Source organism: Camelus bactrianus, chromosome 33 (genome assembly GCF_048773025.1).
Source record: "Camelus bactrianus isolate YW-2024 breed Bactrian camel chromosome 33, ASM4877302v1, whole genome shotgun sequence".
NCBI lineage: Eukaryota > Metazoa > Chordata > Mammalia > Artiodactyla > Camelidae > Camelus > Camelus bactrianus.
Genome location: NC_133571.1, coordinates 11,007,712 through 11,027,561, shown reverse-complemented (window position 1 = coordinate 11,027,561; position 19,850 = coordinate 11,007,712). Strand labels below are relative to the sequence as shown.

The window sequence follows — 19,850 nt, the reverse complement described above, 5'->3', positions numbered from 1 at the left end:
GAAAGGTTATGCTGCTTGGCGGCCAGCGTGCTCCGATATATATTAACATCTTAATGGGAAAGCTGTGCATGTACTGTATACATTTACTACTCTCTGACAAGAGGGAATTAAATGTCAGAAGGATTTGTAGCATCTATAATTGAATTGGTGCTGAGAAAAGCAAATCTTAAAGAAGAATAACATATTAGGATTAGCAAATAATGTGGCATTTTGTCAGCGCATGCCATTCAGTTTGTTCCCCTCCAGTAATAAAGTTGTGCTTTTTAAAATGCACACTTATTTTTGTGGCCGGGACGGGAGCTCCAATAGGTGATGTGAATGAGAAGCTGCATTTTTCAGATGGTTCCAGGCTTGGAGGTTGGTTTGGTTTTGTCTTTGAGGTCAGATTCTGGTTTTGTCTCCCATGTGGAAAAAGCCACCATCAGGCTTTTTCTTTCTTTCTAGCAAGACGTAGCAAATGACATCGGAGTCATTAAGCTTCCTGTGAGTGGGACTAATCACAACAGCCCTAGGGAGCAGGGGGCAGCGTTCCTGCTTTGAACACTGCTTCTCAGAGTTTCTAAGAAAATGACTTGTCCAGCCCGACCTCGGCCCAGGAGAAAGACTAGAACTGAAGCGAGTGATGGAACTGTCGTGGAAAGTCCACAGCTCTCACTTTTCTCCAGCCAACCGTAGTCAGAGAAATGGCGGGAGGTTGAACTTACCAAGTGTCCTTTAAATAGAGGGAGGAAGACCAGTCTTCTTAGAACCACCCCCATGTCTGACGTATTAAATTTCTGGGGGTTGTTTTTTTAATTTTAGGGGGGAGGTAATTACATTTATTTATTTGTTTGTTTGTTTATTTTAATGGAGGTGCTGGAGATTGAACCCAGGACTTTGTTCATGCTAAGTAAGCATGCATTCTGCCCCAAAAGTATTAATTTTTTTTTTCACTCATCCACTTTTTATTGCTCATCTACTAAATGCCACCACTGACCTAGGGGTTGCGGTTACTGTGGTCCAACCCATTGCAAGCCCAGATGCTGCTTCTCTGCATTTATCTGAGAAAGCTTGGTTCCACTTGCTTAACCTCGTCCAAAATGAACTTGAGCCCCGAAGTATTAATTTTTAAGATGAGACCTCTGGTAGCTTATCATCTTTGGAAAGAATAAGTATGTGCATTTCAAGGGAGGATCTAGCTCACCTGAGATTTTTAATTGCTCCGTCTAGCCTAGGTTGAAATGTGAAGGAAAGCCAAGATGGGGTGGCCGTCCTGCCCTCCGCCGGTGCCGTAACTGTATGTTACCATATCACACCTCTGCTCCCCAACGGTGGACATCTTAGTGTCCTCAGTCTGTGCGACCTGGGCTGAAGGTGGGCCAGCTGCAGCTGCAGTGGGCTGTCTGCTCAGCGACCCCTCTGCCAGCATCCCTGTCTGCCGAGACGAACGTCCTGGCCTTTCCCTGGCTATCTGTGGATCTCTGCCTCTGGCAGCAGAGCCGTCTAGGCTTTTCACAGATCCATGGTTAAAGCATTCGCACTGCGCTTTATGTCATGCCTCCCATGCCAGGTGGTAAGGTAGCCATAGAAACCAGGATCTGTTCCAGAGCCCTGTTGTAACACAGGCAGCGTGACTGCCGGAGCACTGCGTTAGGAGATGCTGGCAAGTCATTTGAGGAGGGAAAGCCAGCAGAGAAAGAGAAGTCCCCTGGAGGGAGGGGAAGGAGGCTCAAGTTCCATAGCAATCGCTTTCCTTGTCCCACACTAGGGACCAAGTGCCTTTAGAACTGCCCCCTTCGTGTGGCCCACAGGACTGGGCCAAGCCGGGTCGCCTGGCCCAACGTAAAGAAACCTGAGCAGTTCGGGCCGCCCCTCTCGGGAGAGCCTTTGACATTTTTTGTCCTCACAGTTTCTAAGATGCTGATGGGAACCCCGGCTGGCTGAAGCTCTGACCCAAGCAGTGGTTGCCAACTTAGCATTCTCCAGGCAGCTCATAAACTCTCACCTGGAGCCACGTTGTTCCGGCTTTTGGCCAAAAGAAGAGCTCACTCATGAATACTAAATAGTTCATGTTTGATCTGTCCTTAGAGAGTCTTATGTCACACTTAGAGCCACAGCCATGGCACAGCATAGGCCAGTGGGGACAGGAAGGACTGGGCCACAACTCTGCATTGTCATGAATGCTCCCAGCATCTACAAAGGGCACCTGAAAATCAGGCTCACAGAAGGACAAGGCCTGAGTTACTTGAAGTCACGTGTGAAGTGACCCAGATGGCCTTCTGCACTGTGTCACCTCGACATCCTTGGTTCTTCAAGGCTGGACTAACTTTTATGCCATAAGTGTACCCCCAAGTGAAAACGTGGCTCTCCTCTTTGTGGTGGTGGGGAAAAACTTCATCCCACAGGTATGAATGCTGTTACATCTGTTACTAAGTGAGGGGGACAATCTCGTCTCTTAGAGAACACAAAACACTCCCTCTGAACCGGAGAGCTGTCCATGTGGCTAAGGATCAGGCCCGTTGCAAGTGCCTTAATGCCCACATTTATTTTCCAATGTAGAAGCTGAGGGCAGCCCTAGAGTCTGGCTCTTTGGTCTCCTTCTCTCCCTGATTCAGAAAAGCTGCCCGGAATCTGGAGAGCAGGTCCCCAGGAAAGTTTCTAAGACCTGGGTTAAAGAGTCTGCATCCCAGAGGAAGAGGACCTTTGGGTGACAGTGAAAGTCATAGACTTTCCCAAGGTTTTCACTTAGAGGTAATTTCTCAAGGAACTGGCCAGAGCTTTTGCTTTGTCAGCAGAATAGGAAAAGCCACATGGCCAATGGACTTTGTTGGAGCCATACCCCTGTTGGTGGTGGGTGTCGCCGTCAGGTTCCGGTGTTCATCCTACTCCATTAATCGGGTGCCTCTTTGTTTAGCATCTTGCGTCACTGCTTCATGCTGTAAGCCAGGCACCAGCCCACAGGTACAGGCAGTTCAGAACTAAGGGTAGGTAACCAGCCTTCGCCTGTGCCCCCCACCATCTCGGGCCAATCAGTGGCACTAAAAATTCCCCACTCAAATGTAAATTGGTGCAGCCACTATAGAAAACAGTATGGAGATTCCTTTAAAAACTAAAAATGGAGTCATATGCTCCAGCAGTCCCACTCCTGGGCATACATCTGGAGGGAACTCTAAACAGAAAAGATACAGGCACCCCAGTGTTCATAGCAGCACTATTTACAATAGCCAAGACATGGAAGCAGCCTAAATGTCATCGACAGGTGATTGGATAAAGAAGACATGGTATATATGTGTGTGTGTGTGGTATACACACACACATACATATATATGTATATATATAATGGAATATTACTCAGCCATAAAAAAGGATGAAATCATGCCATTTGCAGCAACATGAATGGTCTTAGAGATTATCATACTAAGTGAAGTAAGTCAGAGAAAGACAAATATAATACGTGGAAACTAAAAAAATTACACAAATGAACTTACTTATAAAACAGACTCATAGACATAGAAAACACACTTATGGTTATCAAAGGGGAAAAAGCAGGGAGGGACAAATTAAGAGTTTGGGATTAGCAGATACAAACTGGGAACCATTTAATACCTTGTAATAACATATAATGAAAAAGAATATATATATATATTTATATCTGAATCCCTATGCTATACACCAGAAACTAACACAGCATTGTAAATTAATGATAGTTTAATTAAAGTATTATAAATCAAGAAAACCCTCCCCTTCCACCCCACATGAGGACACAAAAAAAAGAATGAGATGAGACTGGAAAGGAGGCCAGGCCGAGCCAGAGGTGGCCACAACTGTATCAGTTGTGAAGCCTGGGGCGGGGAGAGGCGGGGAGGAGCTGCAACCCACAGCGTTCCTGGTAAATTCAACATCACTTCCCATATGTCCGTCTGCAGTCATTGAAGGCAGGGAAGATGTCTTGTTGATTAACTGATGGTAGTAAACTTTCTGATCAGAGTGGATATCAGAAGATAGCCGGAGAGATCACCCTTAAAAGGATCTGTAAAACATGTACATCCTTGAGGGTGGGGAAGACAGCGAGAACCCAGGTATTTAAGGTGGGCGGAGGGCAGGGAGGGAAGAGCCACACTGAGCACCTTCAGCTCAGAGTTGATGGGGTGCAAAGGTCAAACAAACAGCTTTGGCTGGAGAAATTAACCCCATAGATACAGACCTTGTGAGGTTGGTTGGTGGTTTTTTCTTTATCACAGAGCTTCCCCCTCCTCCCTCCTCCTCTCCTTTCTTCTCTCTCTCTCTCTCTGTCTCTCTCTCTCTCCCCCCACCCCCAGGCTTCTAGAATGTTCTTGTGCCTAGGCATGGGGAAGGCAGTCCTGTAACAGTGGACACGAGGGTGTGTTCCCGAGTGGGTTAAGTGTAGTGGGACAGTTTCTCTCTGCTCGGTCTTCCCGGGGCGAGGCCTCTCTCCACTTCGCCTCTTGTACGTAACCTTCCCCGCTCCTCAGTAGCTGACATCACTTTGTTTTTCTCACCCAGTTCTAAGACCTAGGGAGTTAGTTGCAAGACCCTTTTCTCTCACTGGGTCTGAAGCCCGCGGCCATCAGAGATGAGTTAATTCTCATTCCTGCAAGATCCCCTATTTTGACAGCTCCCTCGGGAAGGCACAACTTTCTGGCTTTTCCATCACTTTGGTCCCCGCTGCCAGCAATTCTGAATTCGTGCAGTCGGGATGAGAGTCTCCCAATTGTCAGCACCGTCCCCCAGCAGGTCCAGGGGCACCCCCACGGGAGTGCACCCCGTTAACAAGCCCACGTCCTGTCGGCTCTGAAAACTTTCTGTAGCTGAGTCCTGCCTGGTTGAAATGACTTTCAGGACACGGAGGCTGCCACATGTGTGGCAGGCGGCTCTTGGGGCTGCGGCGGGAGATTCCTCTCTGCCTCGTTTCAAGTCGAGCTTATTAGACATGTGGCTGGAGGGGCCGGCACATCACGGAGCGGGCTAATTGGCTGCAGTGCACTCTGCCTCCAACCCATCTCCATTCTCCAATTAAACTCCCATCATCCGGTTGTCCTGGGTGACCCGCTGCTGCCTCTGATTTGGCACTTCTGTTTGGGTCTGGATTGGGGATTTTTTTTGGGGGGGGGTCATCCTTTCAAAGGTAACTTAATGAAACACTTTAAATACTTCATTTTTTAATTTAAGCTCTTTTAATTAAAGCACTTTTCACGGACCCCTCAGTCACGAGTTATTTCCCCACATCCTTCAGTACTTAATCTCGGAGCAGAATTGGAAATATCGATAGAAAGTGTAATTCATGCCCTCCTGCTGAAAGCGTTGTATCAGGTTTCGGCTCAAAAGAGCACCATTACCTTTAGCTGTCACGGATCGTACACTTGATCGATAAACTTCAAATATTATTAGAGGTGGAGGCTTCAGAGATTTGCTCTGTTCTTTGGAGAGAGACAGAGATAAATCTTTCTTAAAAATTGACTCGAATTTGCACTCTCCGTCTTCCTGGTGAAATGCATTTCTCTTAGGCGTCCAGCAACTGCTATGGGGGCAGATTTATAGGCCTTGTGCTTCTTGTACTGAAAGATTTAAATGGTAAATCCTTCACATATGACTTCACAAATCATGTAAAGTTAAAAGATTTTTACCGTTTCTGTTGCTGCTGTGCTTAAATTGTAAGGTACAGCTAGTAAATCATTTTAATGGAGGTGTCGCAGTTGACTCAATAAAAAAAAAAAAAAGACAGTGGTTTAGCTTCCACTCCAAAATGTTAATGTATTAATCAACGGGAGAATAATTGTTTTTTACTACATTATAAATCTCGGTTGCCATTAGGATTTCAGCAAGGGGTGATGTAGCCACATTCCTAAATTAAAATTGTTTACACTGCCACACATCCATTCTGCATGGCCATAGCTCATCCCGGGTTCATTCTGGAGTTGTTCCCCCGCCAAATGTGTCGTTCCTCAGTCGAAAGAAGACATCCTGAGGGAGTGCTGATTATAAAGGAAAACTAATTGCATCGTGAAGTGTTAAATAAATAAAATGAAAGCCGTCAGTGGCAATGGACAATTATTCCTTGCTGTCTCTTTTGAAATAGGTTTTTAGCTTGTAGACGGAGGCTGACTCCCTCGTACATCCTAAATGTAGCGGGCATGTCACTTGTCTCCAGTCTTCTAGTCCTTGTTTTATCTCTAGGCAGCTGTGGCTTTTGAGCTCCTTGCTTCTCCCATGCAGGTGCCTGGCAGGGAATGGGTCACTGGGCGTCTCTAGAAAGATGCTCCAGTCTGCCCTCCACAGCTCCCGTGACTGCCTGAAGGGGCGTTATGCGCACCCTTACATGCTTTGGTCGGCCTCCTTGCTAGGATCTGCAGCTGGATTCAGACAGAGGGAACGCCAAGGCCAGGTCAGGACTGGACAGACTCTGTTTCTTCCCTCGGGGCTCCCTAAATTTGTCCCCTCTACGCTAGTATCTGATGCCGCTCAGAATGAAATAGCCTTGAGGGGAGAACAGATGCGTTCAGCACTGGACAGGGCGGCCTGTTCCCTCGGTGAGACTTGATCCCTCCCAATTGTCCGCTCTGATTCCTCCATTAAAAAAGACGGTGGCCTCTGAGCCTGGAGGCAGTATCGCCAGGGCTTCTGGTGTCTGGTAATGAGCTCTACATCCCTATTCCTCTTCTGATTTCAACAGATTCTCGAGCAGGTGAAGAAGGCTCGATCAGGGCGGTGGATCACGCCGTGATCGGCGGCGTCGTGGCCGTGGTGGTCTTCGCCATGCTGTGCCTGCTCATTATCCTGGGCCGCTATTTTGCCAGACATAAAGGTAAGCCAGGCGCTTGGGTGGGCAGGAGACCTCGTGTCACCACACCCTCTGCCTTCTGGGGACTTTGCAAGGTTGTCCTTGATAAGCAGTTTGGTTTCTGTGGTCACATAGCCTATTTGATTCCTGAAACTGGGAGAAGAAAAAAAAAAAAACAACAAAAAAAAAAACCCCAGAAATCTTAGCAGCTGGTGATTAAGACTCCGAGGGTTGATGAGCAACACGCCTTGATTTGGATTTTTCTCTAAATATAAAGCTTTTTAGGTTTGCTATCCTACAATCCACCATTGGGGACAGAGGGAAAATTACAAAGTAGGGGCTGGTGTGTGAGGTGTGGCGTGAACCCCCAAACAAGAAACAGGGGGGGACCACACCCGTAATCTACTGCTTTGTGGGAAGCAGGTGGACTGGCTCTGCTCCCTGGTCCCCAACTCTGGGTAAGCTGGTTACAGTGGCTGGAATACTTCCTTGGTTTGATGTGCCTTAAAAGCCACATAAATATGTATTTTTAAAATTATCGGTGCAATTGATTTAAATTACCATTAATCATCACACTTATCAACCGTGCAGTCTGGATGGGCAATCATCTTTGCCCACACTCCTCCTCTCCACCCCCTGCTGCTCTGAGCCTCTTCTACCCTCTTGGTAATTTATTCTTCCTTTTCTTTGGAGGCCCTTGTCTGTCTCGGTTATTTTTCCCAAGCGCTGTGCAGGGAGCTCCCGGGCCTTTGCTGTAGTGTGAACTCTGGGCGCTGGCAGACTGCCTGATTATAGAGCTTGGGTTTGGGGAGGGTCCAGTGAGCACAGCAGTGGAGGCCCAAGGGATTTGACCATCGCCTTGAGAAGCCAAAGTGCCCATCTCGAGTGTGAACGGATTTGGGGCCCTCAGCCCTGTGGGTCCCCTCTGCCCCGCCCAGGAGGCAGCCTGTCTGGCTGAGATCTCCCAGCCTCCTGATGGAGCCAGGAAGGTCAGACCAGAGAGCAGGGCCGGCGTCCGCACAGCAGCTGTGGGAAACCAGGGGAAGAGGGACGTGGTCAGGGGGACATTTGACTGCCTGCCTTCTCAGATTTGTCACTTTGAAAACTTGAAAACGCAGCAAATCCACCGGCCTTTTTTTACTTAAGCATCTTTGAGAACACAGTACATAAGAGGAAGAGGGTTAGTGGATTATGACGGGCAATGTACGCTCCACCTATATTTCATACCGAGGCGCAATCCTTATCTTTCTCCATGTGACCCGTTGGGACTTGCTGATAAGAGTGTCACCAACTCTGTAACGTTCTGTCTACTGTCATTATAAAGTGGCTGTGCCAATTAGCAAATCCATGAATCTGGGTCCGGGCTCGAGTTCCCTTAGGAACGAGAATCACTTGTTCCTGAAGGCAGATCCCACGCCTCAATTACAGCTGTTATGAGATCCAATTATTTCTCGATCTGGAACCCCCAGCCCAAGGTGGAAGGCAGAAGAAAAATCAAACCTACCTGGGCAAGTTCAAGCACATCCTCCCTCACGGATCGGCAACAGTTGCTTCCTGAAGCCAGGAGACGAGGATTCCAATAAATGATCTGAGATGACCCCAGAACGGCAGCAGGGCCCTAATTCATGTCTTGGCTAATTGCTCTTCCTTGCTTTGGTCTGTAACCATGTATGTGCACATATGTGGCCATTGGTCCTGGGCGGTTACCGCTAATATGCTAGTCAGCAGCTCTCCAGCTTTCTGCATTTTTAGCTCCCACTCACGTCTTCTGCTGCTGACATCCTCTGGTCATAATCACTGCTCTAATGTCTCATTTGCTGAATTATATCGCAGCGGTTCAGTTGGAGTGGTGCCTTTGGAACCCCCGGATCCCCATGTGTCTCACCCACCTCGCTCTCTTCTTCCAATTGTTTTTTCCCCTCTGCTGCCTGCACACCACTTCGGCTGATGATGGCCATAAAGCACGTTGCCATCTCTGTACCACTTTGCACAGAGGCCATCAGACAGTCACGGTGCTTTACCCCTTCATCTTTCAGGTACATACTTCACTCATGAAGCCAAAGGAGCCGATGACGCAGCAGACGCAGACACAGCTATAATCAATGCAGAAGGAGGACAGAACAACTCGGAAGAAAAGAAAGAGTACTTCATCTAAGCAGCCTTTTTGTTTCCATGAGGTGTCCAACTGGCCCTATTTAGATGATAAAGAGACAGTGATATTGGAACTTGCGAGAAATTCGTGTGATCTTTTATGAATGGGTGGAAAGGTGCGAGACTGAGAAGGCTTGGGATTTGCTGTGTAAAAAAAAAAAAAAAGAAAAGAAATGTTCTTTGAAAAGTACATTCTGCTGTTTGACACCTCTTTTTTTGTTTGTTTGTTTGGTTTTTTTTTTAAGTTTTATTTCTTCCTACCAAGTCAAACTTGGATGCTTGGATTTAGTTTGGATAGACTGCAGAAAATTCTGTGCCTTGTTTTTTTGTTGGTTGGTTGAGTTCCCTTTTTTTTTTTTTCCTTCCTTCCTTTGTGCGGATTTATTTTTCCCCCCCAAAATTTTGGATATGGTCCAAAATCTCCCATTTTGGAATTTGCCTGCTGGGATTCCTTAGATCCTTTCCCCTCCCCTGATTTTGTTACTGTTGTTCCTTTCATTTTGTTGATTTTTTTTTTTTGAAGTAACTGCTTTCTGTTCAAAATTCAGTTTCATAAAAGGAGAACCAGCACAGGTTAGATTTCATAGTTCAGAACTTAGTGTATCCATGATGCATTCTTCTCTGTTGTCGTAAAGATTTGGGTGAACAAACAATGAGAACTCTTTGCTGCTGCCCGTTTTTCAAATACTTAGAGCAGCGAAGACTAGAAACTTAGACTGTGATTCGAAACTGTTCTGTTCGCTGTGGAACTACATTACAGGGTTATCTGCAAGTAAGGTGTGTCACAATGAGATTGAATCTGTCTTTAATTCTGTGTCTGTAGACGGCTCAGTAGAGATATCCCACGCTGTCCAGAAAGGTTCGGGGCGGAAAGGGCTCCTCCTTTTTCAGTGCCCTAAACAGACCTGACAGGTGAGGTCTGTTCCTTTTATATAAGTGGACAAATTTGAGTTGCCCCAGGAGGGGAAGTAGGGAGGGGGAAAGATCGGTCTGCTCTGGTTATTTCTGTTCCAAACGATTCCATCCACCTTTCCCAATCGGCCTTACTTCTCACTAATTTGTAGGAAAAAGCAAGTCCGTATGGTGTGCGAATGACTGGATGGGACAGGGGTTTTTTGGGTTTTTTTTGGTTTTTGGGTTTTTTTTCTTTTTTCCTTTGTGCTTGGTTAGCAAGGCAGTAGGATGTGGCCTGCATGTACTGTATATTACAGGTATTTGTCATGCTGGGATTTCCAACTCAAATCCGTGTGAAACTTTCATTCCTTCCGATTTGGCCGGACAAAGGCAGGAGGTACAAAAGAAGGGCCCGTATTGTTCTCACACTGGTCTGCTGTCGATCTCAGTTCTCGAAAGGTCAGAGCCGAGGTGGAAAAACAGCATGTAGGGATTTTTTCAGTTACTTAATCAAAACTCAAATGTGAGTGTTTTTATCTTTTTACCTTTCATACACTAGCCTTGGCCTCTTTCCTCAGCCTTAAGAACCACCTGCCAAAAAATTCCTGGCCCTCGCATGATGACAGCCATAGTGCACCGCTACTGAAATAAGTCACCTTGAACCTGTCTTAGATGGGGAGCCTTGGGAAAAAGAGGAGTCAAGTTAGCATTTACAGGTTGTTGTTTTTTTTTTTTTTAAAGAAATGTGGGGATTTTCACTGAAACGTCTAGGAAATTTAGAAGTAGTCCTGAAGGACAAAAACGAAACTCTTACCATATGTTTTGGTAAGGCTTCAGACTCCAGAACCCAGTCGCTATGGAAAGACGGCATCAAAAAAAAAGATAGATCTATATATATATATATAAATATATATTATATAACATTTTCAGTGAGTAATTTTGGATTTTGCAAGGTGCATTTTTACTCTTGTTACATTATGTGGAAAAAACTGACGCTGATTTATTTAAAGAGGAAAAAAAGTGTCAACTCTTTGTTATTTGAAAGCGTGTTTATTTTTCTTGTCTTTATTTTAACCTTTGATAGAACCATTGCAATACGGGGGCCTTTTGGGAACGGACTGGTATATAAAAGAAAATCCATATCGAGCAGCATTTTGTTTTCCCCTCTCCCATCCCCAGGCACTTAACCAAGACAAAAAGCCACAACGAACATCCCTTTTTCAATGAATTTTATAACATGCAGCTCTATTCCGAGCCCTTAGCGCCCATTCTGACCATAGTATAATCATATCAAAGGGTGAGAACCATTTAGCATGTTGTTGAAAGGGTTTTTTTCAGTTGTTCTTTTTAGGAAAAAAAAACAAAAAACAAAAAACACACACAAAAAAAAAAAAAAAAGGAAAAAAACCTACCATGACTCACAGAATTGGCATCTCATTCGGGGACCTCCCATCTTTCCGTTTGAAAAGTGTACAGTAGTGCAGTGCTTCTGGCGTGACTCTATGGCTTACAATGTCGACATGTCTCAGGTTCATGTGTTTTGATTGGTGTTTTCCGTCTCAGGTAGATTGCAAAGTGTAGGCCCCACACATTGGAAAAAATAATAATAATAAAAACAAAGCAAAAACAGGAAATTATGGATTTTAGTTGTATATTGGTTTATGTATTTTTTCTTAAGTATACAGTGCACTGTTTGAAATGTATTGTTGAGTATTACTTTGTACAGGTTGAACACTTTTTTTAGAGTGAAGAAAGAACAAACTTGTTTTTTTTTTTGTGTTTTTTAAAGGAATATAAAATGATGAAGGATGTATAATTGATGCCAAATAAGCTTGTTCTTTAGTCACACCGACGTCTGACTTTTCCCTTTAGGCCAGTTCTGTTTTTAAGGTGTACATGAACGATGTTACGGTGTAAGAGACTCCATATCCATGTGTTCCCATTCCCATTTTGTATTGGTTCATGTATACCATTTTTACAAAAAAAAAGAAAAAAAAAGAAGTACTATAAAATATCTGTCTTCTTAATAAAAAAAAATTAATGTTACCAAGTGATCCTTTAATCTCATTCTGGACTTCTTACGGACACCCCGGCCTGGGAGAAGATGGGTCCCCGGGCCGGCTTTCTCCTTAGGACCTCGCGCGGGGCCGGGCACGCGGGCAGTAGGTGCTAGGAGGTGCTGCTGGCTGGGCTGCTTGGAACCGCCTCTCCTCCTCCACTTATCGCCCCTGTCCTTGCTCTCTCCTCCCCTCTCAGCAGACAGGCGGGCCAGGTGCGTCAGCATCGTGGACTCAGCGATCTGTGCAGGTGCGCAGGCGGCAGTGGCGGGCCAGCCGGGACCAGCCCCTCCGATGCATCGGTCTCCTGCCCTCCCTCCCCTACTTCCACCCGCCACCCCCACCCGCTCCCCCGTGTTGGCTGCTCCACCTGTCTCTTCCTTTGGGATTTCGTGTCTTAACAATTCATCCTTCCTTCTTCCTTTCAAGTTCTCTCTCCTTTAACAAAAAGACGTCGTGATCTGCGAAGGACCGGCCCGGCCGCCTGCAGAAGATTGTTCTCACTTACCCTTCAGGCTGCTGGGGCTTCCCGGCCTGGGTGTCTGCCAGGATCCGGTCTGTTGTCGTCCGCCTTGCCTTGCAGGCTGAGGGAGCAATAAACACTCTTGCTGGTGACTGACCTTTCACATGCGCAGATCATCCGGGAGCTGCCCCTAACGGTCCTTTCCCACCGTTCACCCAGCTGTGGCTGAGTTCCCCTTCTCTCTCTTGGGCAGGTCATGGGGAAAGCGTAGCAGTGGAAGAAAAGGTAAGCTGGAGAAAAGCCAAAGGCTGTGGACCTCATTTCCGCCTCTTCCATCGTGGCCTGGTCTCTTGCCAGTCTCTGTAAAGATCAGCTAATCAGACCCACAGTTACTGAGCACCAGCCGAATGTTCACATTGGGAGAAACACGGGGACGCGTCAGGTCGTCTCCGGAGACTAACCAGGGCATCAGTTACACTCACCTAAAAACAGGAAATGGTTCTCAGCTGTAGCCAAGGAGCCAGAGAGTGCCGAGGGGATTTCCTGGAGGGAAATCTGTGAAGGCTAGGGAGTCAAGACAGCTTCCTGGAGGAGCTGACGCCCACTGGACCCTAAAGGATGGTTTAGAGGAGAGCGAGTGCGAGTTGGAGGTATAAAGGGCTGACCTGGACGGGAAGAATAAAGCAAAATCAGGCGGTGCGTGGAGGGTGGGAGCAGTCGTGTGGTGGTTCTCGAAGTCCAGACGGCAGTCAAAATTTGAGGGGCCCCCTCCAGCCTCTGCCCCAGGACAGGGCGTACTGGTTCATCATAACTCTGTAAAAAGATCACTATGTGTGGCAGAGCCTAGAGGCCAAGAGCACATGCTAAGAGACTGCCGGGGTTCGAACCCCGCTCTACCACCTTGTTAGCTGTGAAACCTCAGGCAAGTTCCCCAACCAACTGGCCTTGGTCTCCTGCTCCGTAAGGTAAGGGTCCCCATCTTAGGAGAGAGAAATGAGATTAGCAAATAAGGTGCCAGGCCCAGGAAGCACTCCTGATGTGTTAGTCATCACACAGGACAGAGGCAAATGGTGATGAAAGAGATGGAAGTTCACCCAAGAAGAGGCGACCCCTCTCGTGGAGAGAGCTCTCCGGGCTCCTGTGCATGTGGACACTTCGTGCCCTTGTGAAGCCTGCGTTAGAATGTTTAAGGAGCCCTTTCTCCTGACCGCTCATTAGTACAGTCAGTCCAGGCCTCCTGACAGGCAGCATGTCAGTGTCCCCCACCCTCTCCCCTTCTCTGTAGCATGAAGCTCCAGTTTCAGATGCAACCGGCAAAGGGACCCAAGAGGGTCACCGAACTGAGGCAGACATGAGGTGGCGACTCTACACATTTGCCGCTGAGTCCCATGGGGTATGCAAATACGATACGAAGGCGCCAGAAGCAAGAGTTTGATAAGTTGCCCAGCCCTTCATCCAGGATGGGGGCCAAATGGTCCTCGTTTCCTCCAGAGAGTTTCCACAAATGTTCTGGCCTGCTCGCATTCTCCAAATGCATCAGCTGGAACCCCGAGGTGCTATGCGGGTGTTAATTGGTGCAATCTTTCACTGTCTTCTGTCTACTGGAAATGTAATTCTTGTACTGCTGTGGATGCACTCCATGGAGAAATGTCCCTTTGATTCTGTCATCCGGAGCCTTAAAGCAACGGTGCAGTCACCGTGCTGCAGGTGGAAGGACCCTGCTTAAGGGAAGGCATTTTGTTTCATTATAAAATGATGCTTAAGACCCTTTTTGCCAGGATGCCGAGTCCTTGGCCCTTTGTCGTGAAGAACTGGCAGCCAGATTCTTTCAGAGTGAAAGTTCCATCCACAGCCGCATGAGTATAGTTTGGAAATATTTCCAAAATGAAGCACTTGGATGTCCTGATGCACTGTACAGAAGGAAAGGGGGACTCTTGGCCGTCATTCAAAAGACTTTGGGGACCAATATATTGAAGTCAGTGGTGGGCACGCAGCAGGCACTTTGCAAGTAGTTGATCATTACAGGGAGACTAACTGAGCATCTGGTTGCCCGAATGTCACTTTATAGTCGGAACAGTTCCCCAATTCTGTGTTTCAACCTTGACATTTATAAGTCCAACCTCAATACAGGTAGCTTCCAAGTTGGCCTTAAAGAAATGAGCCAGCCAGCCCTGACTTTAGTGCTGTCGGTCCCATCACACTCAAGGACCTGCCGGGACAGTGTATCTGTTCTTGCCTATGAGGGATGACAGTTTTGGTAACGGCAAAGCAAAGCCTCACCATTGCCCGCATCTATTGTGAGAGGCCTTCAGAATGATGTATGGCATGTTAGAAACATTCAAACCAAATTCCATGCCTTATTTGTGTTCATCTCAAAATTGTTAAATTGTTCTCTAATAAGAGCCACAGTATTCAATGCCCCCGTGTCACCCCCACCCCACACCATTACACATACCAGCAAAAGGGTGCTAAGCACAAGGATAATGTGAGCACCCCAAAACGGAGACTTGAAAGCAAGTCTTCCGATCCTCAGCTTCTAGGCTCTTCTGTACACAGGTGATTCGTTTTGTTTTGTGTGTTTTTAATTGCTCATTTCCAAGGGAACATAAACTATCTACTGCCCCTGGTGGTCAGTGTAGGAAATGCAATTCAGACCTTGCATATTTAAGTATGGAATCAATTCCAACAAGGAACCAGACTTAAAGTCGACTGCTTTTTCTCTTCACACACACGCACACCCACCCTCGAGTCCCATTTTACTCTCTCCTAATCCTTGGGGGTGTTAAGCTGTGGGTGGTGATTCCTGAGAAAGTGAAAACTTCCACTGAGGGTCAGATCAACGCAGGACTTCCCCAGCTGCCCTCCAAAGGCGCACTGCTCACAATCATATTTCAGACATGATCGCCTTAAATCTTCCTTAAGTGCTATCTTCTCAGGTTAATTAATCACCAGGCTTAAACTTGCTGTTACCAGCAGGAAGTCCATCCTGAAGTCAGCAATGTTACGATTGCATCTTTTAATACTGTTTATCCTGCATTAGTGTTTACTTAGGGGGAAAATTGATCCGTAATTGATATTTCAGTCTTCCAGAGCTGGTGTTGGAAGAGCCTAATGCAAGCCTTTAATAGCAAGCAAATATTTAAATCCCTTAATGGTGGCTGAATATTGAAATGTGCAACTTTATTACTCCTTTTGGTTTGCTTTCTCTGTAGTTGTGTATTTCATCGTTTAAACTTGCAACGGATGCTGGCAGGCTGGAGTCTAGCTAATCCGCAAAAGCTGTTTGCCCAGACACAGCAGCCCTGATTAAAAAGTATTGCTATGGAAAGAAGTCTTCTGCACTAATCAGTCTCTGTTAGCTAGTGATGAAATTACTATCCATCTCTCTCTCTCTCTTTCTTTCTCTCCCTCTCTCTAGGCCTGTTTTCTCTAACCTCCTCTCCCAGAATAAAGTGATGAGGGCAGCTCTAGTGTTGCAATTAGGAGCATGAATCTTTTATCGTTTGGACAAGGAAGGGAAAATGCCATTACTGTCAACTGAAATGTCCTACTTGGGTTTTTTGCTCCTCCTTCCCTGCCAAAGCCCATTGCTGCTGCTGAAAGTGTATAATGTTCACAGCTGTTCTTGGTGGCTTGATTCTTAACACAGCCAGAAATGTAGCCCGGGAGATGCTTAAGACACTGTATGGAAAATAATAGATTTCCTTGCAGAGACACCAATGCATCAAGGAGGGTCTTGAGTCACGTTAGACCCAGCCAAGATCACCAATTTTCTCCCTCTCTGGCTTCAGTTACAGAGGCTATTGCTTAAAAAAAAAAAAAAAAATCAGGCCCTCTTGAATCCTCTGTTTTCCCGGTTGGTTTCTATCAGCACCCCCACGTCTCTGGCTGCGGCGGCCTCTGTCTCACCACTCACCCCCAGCAGCTGTGACATCTGAGCAGAAGCAGTGCCTGCAGGAAGTGGAAAAGAAAGGATGCTACAGATCGGAGAAGAAGAACTTGCAGGGGAGCCAGCCACGCAAGAGCTAAGACTGGTTTCACCAGCCGGGGCTCCAGAGACAGATGTGGCCGTGTTGAAGGTCACTGCGACCATCCTAGCACAAAGGTGGGGTCCTCCCCTGTGGGGCATCTCCGTGCAGCCATCACGAATGCCAAGACGTGGTGTAGGTAGCTCGCTAGTTTCAGCCATCCAGCCCCATCGCCACGCCGCCTCCCAGACCCAGCCCTTAGTTAGGAAGCTCTGGGAAGGAGACGCCCTTTGGCAGGTCAAGAGGGAGTAGCTGCTCGGTCACAAACGTTTGGAAGGCTGCAAGGAGGAAACAGCCAACAGTGCATCACAAGGTTGCAGCTTCCAGACTGTTTCTGCAAATGCATGTCAAAAGCCATGTGTTTCTTCGTCCCAGAGTGCCTCCCCAGCCGTGCCGGAAGGAAAGGTAAAGGCCACTGGCCAGAGCTCCCTCGCTCTTCCGCTCTAGGGGCCGCCACAAACACCCCCAGCCGAGTTGCCACCACTCCCCCACTGTTTTCATTCTCAGCTTCTCCTAAATGGAAACCATTAATCACACTAAATTGTGCAATGATTCCGTGATAGGGAGAATGCTGATGGCGAAAATCATTCTCCTTTGTTGTGCCAGGCAGGCAAAAGGCAGAAGTATTAGCTTGTTGCCCTGCCTGGCTCCTTGCAAATGCTGACTGTGTGTTTGCCCACGCAGCTGCCTCGATGCTCAGAGCTTAATTTAGCGCTGGTCTAAGGCATACAAATGTTGACGGAATACGAGGCCCCCAGCCACCTCTTCCGTATTCCAAGGACCGCCAGGAAACTTGTACCTGTGGGCTCTCCTCGAAGTTCTTTCCCATCTCAAGGGCCCCAGATCTGGGGGAGGGATGCTGTGGGACTCGTGGAAGACCCAAGGTGGTCTCAGACGGGGTGAGCTGGCAGGGTAAGCTGCACCCCCTCCACACACACACACACATCACTCCTGCCAGCTGGATTTCAGAAGAAGCCAGGTGTGGGTACCAAGGAGGCTTTTTGCCTTTCAGAGTTTGATGTCTGCTTTGCTTTCGACAAGCCTCTTTGTAAGCCACCCCTTCTGAATTAGAATCATTTTCCAAAAGCTCTTAAGCTATGATTAATGCCAGGGCTGTTTTTAACAATCATCCTGCCAGTCTTAAGCTGTAGTCATTTTCAATAATTTGGAGTGCTCAAAGGCAAGCCAGGAGTTTGTTGACAACAAAACCCGTAAGAGCACAGCCAGGCAGCCACAAAAGATGGAAAAGCCAAGGGACCATTTGGGCTTAGCGGCCTTTCTGCTCCCAGAGTTTCGCCACTAAAAGTTTGATTGAACGCTCGCAATGCGTTAAGGATCCAACTGTGAACATGGCTCTGTGAGAGGGCTGCCAGCCTGGCTTTTGTGTGAACAAATGAGCGGCGTGTTTGGAGGGCTCCTGGCTTATTTATGGACATGTGTGGTTCATTCACGCCGTCCCCAAACCAGAGAACACTCGTTTGTCTTCCCTGTGCCAGTATCCAAAACTGGGAAAGAAATGCATTTGCTTTGCTCGGGGCTGTTTACTTCCGTGAATCCCGAGCAAGTCCTGGGCCAGGATTTGAGACTCCAGCTCCACGGATGGCCCTGGCCATTTCCTCAGCCCTGTGCATTAGACCCGTGTTCTCTCTCTAATCTTGGCAATTTCATGCTAGGATATCCATCTGTTTGAAAGCCCAAACCGAAGCTATGGCTGGAAACGTCTGTGATCACAGGTTTACTTAGACTCAGCTTCGAATGGCACTTATTTCTAGCTCATTACCTCCTCCAGTGGGAAAGGGTCAGCTCCGGGTGATGGAATTTAACCCAAGGATGGATAGACATCTGTGTCTCGATCCAACACTAGCTATTACGTAGGTTACGTTGCAAGCCAGGGAGAACTCGGACTTCTGGGTAAAGCTTGGAGCTTGCATTAGCCGACTTCCAATAAACTCCCTTCAACCGTGGTTCATCACAGCAGGAGCCCCATTCCAGGCTTCAATATGGCCTTAAGAGGTATCTGTCATGTTCCCTCTTGGTCCCTGCTGACTGCAAACCCCTTTCTTCTGAGGCTGAATGGACAGATCTCTTGTGTTTGGTCTCTGGGTCATGTTTCTGGCTTGGCCAGGAGTCCCCAGAGAGAAACTCATAATCTACCAGTGACTCTCCACATCTCTCCCTGCTCTTAAAGAGTTCCGCTGGGTTTTCCTGGCAGTTTTTCAAGGGAGGAAATGAGGAAATGAAAAGTTGCTTCCAAATCTGCTCCTTCCCTTTATAACCCCTTTCTCAGCTAACAGCATCGTGAGTCACTCCAACCAGAAGCCTGACATCAAGAATATCAGTTTCTCCCTCATCTCCCACTTCCAGCTGCTTCCTGACTCCTGCCCACTGCCCCTGACATACTTCTCCAACTTGACCCAACCTCGCCGTTTCCATGTTGCTTGCCTGGAGCTGCAGGAGCACAACGGCCTCTTCTCTGGGTCCCCTGTGCCTCAACCCCAGGCTCCAACATTAGCCCTAAATGGAGGAAACGGGGTCCCTCACCTGCTCGGAAAGCATTCTTGCCCAACTTTTGACTGCAGAATAAACCCCAATCCTCACAATCTGCCATCAGTTAAGATTGGCCTTTCAGTCCCCCTACCCGTGACCCTCCACCTCTAGTCACACCCCCTCTGCCCAGCCCCCATCTCACTTCCTCAAGTTCCGTTCCATTACTGGTCCACACCTCTGTGCCTTTGAACATCCCCGAGAGCACCGCCCTCCCTTAGGTTACCTCTCCGTGCTTCCCCAGCCTCTCATGCTTACTTCAGTTGATGTCCTTATCACATATCTGAGCTGTCTGTTTACCTTTCTGTCTCCCTCAATAAAACAGTAAATTCCTTGAGAGTAGAGACTGAATCTGATCCAGCTCTGTATCTCCAAAGCCAAGTGCAGTATCTGGCCCTGTGCTCAATAAATTATTGAATAATCAGAGAGAGGTTTTTTTTTTTTTCCCCATCTGTGGTTGGATTGGTCTTTTCATCTGTTCATCTTTTTCCTGGAAATACCCTGGTAAGGCCTGCATTCTTTCTTCTTTCTAACTCGCAATTCCATAGTTTTCCAGAACACCCTCTGCTTTGTAAATTTTTGTCTTGGTTTGGTTTTGAGTCTGTTTCCCGCTGTCCTGGGGCAGCATTGTTTTTTTCTTCCCGCATCTCTTCCTTCTTCTATCCCTCTGGGCTCTTTTATCCATTAAGGTCGATGTGTCAAGTGCCTGTGTCTTACAGACATTTAAGGGCCTGGAAAGGAAAAACACACACATATGAGCTCCAAAAGACTGAGAAGGAAAAGTGTAAAATCAAAAATTATTAAATGTTTAATTAGATCTGTACAAAACCAGTACATTGTCAACCAGCAAACTGCAACCAAACTGAACTGGTAAATAATTGTGAATTGTATTCTGTGTGGGATTTTAAATGTATTTGATCCCGTGGGGGACGGAG

The 19,850-nt window shown here is 47.1% G+C and overlaps 1 protein-coding gene across 4 annotated transcripts in view; it reads left to right on the top strand.

Moving 5' to 3' along the window:
* Positions 1 to 11,869, top strand: part of CADM1 (cell adhesion molecule 1) — a 315,921-nt gene extending 304,052 nt beyond the window's left edge. For all 4 annotated transcript variants that reach the window (XM_074357171.1, XM_074357174.1, XM_074357173.1 and 1 more), the window contains 2 exons: positions 6,671 to 6,802; positions 8,815 to 11,869. In XM_074357171.1, coding sequence (XP_074213272.1) covers positions 6,671 to 6,802; positions 8,815 to 8,933 — 251 coding nt within the window. In that variant the 3' untranslated portion in view covers positions 8,934 to 11,869. The remainder of the gene's footprint in view (positions 1 to 6,670; positions 6,803 to 8,814) is intronic.
* The last annotated feature ends 7,981 nt before the right edge of the window (positions 11,870 to 19,850 follow it).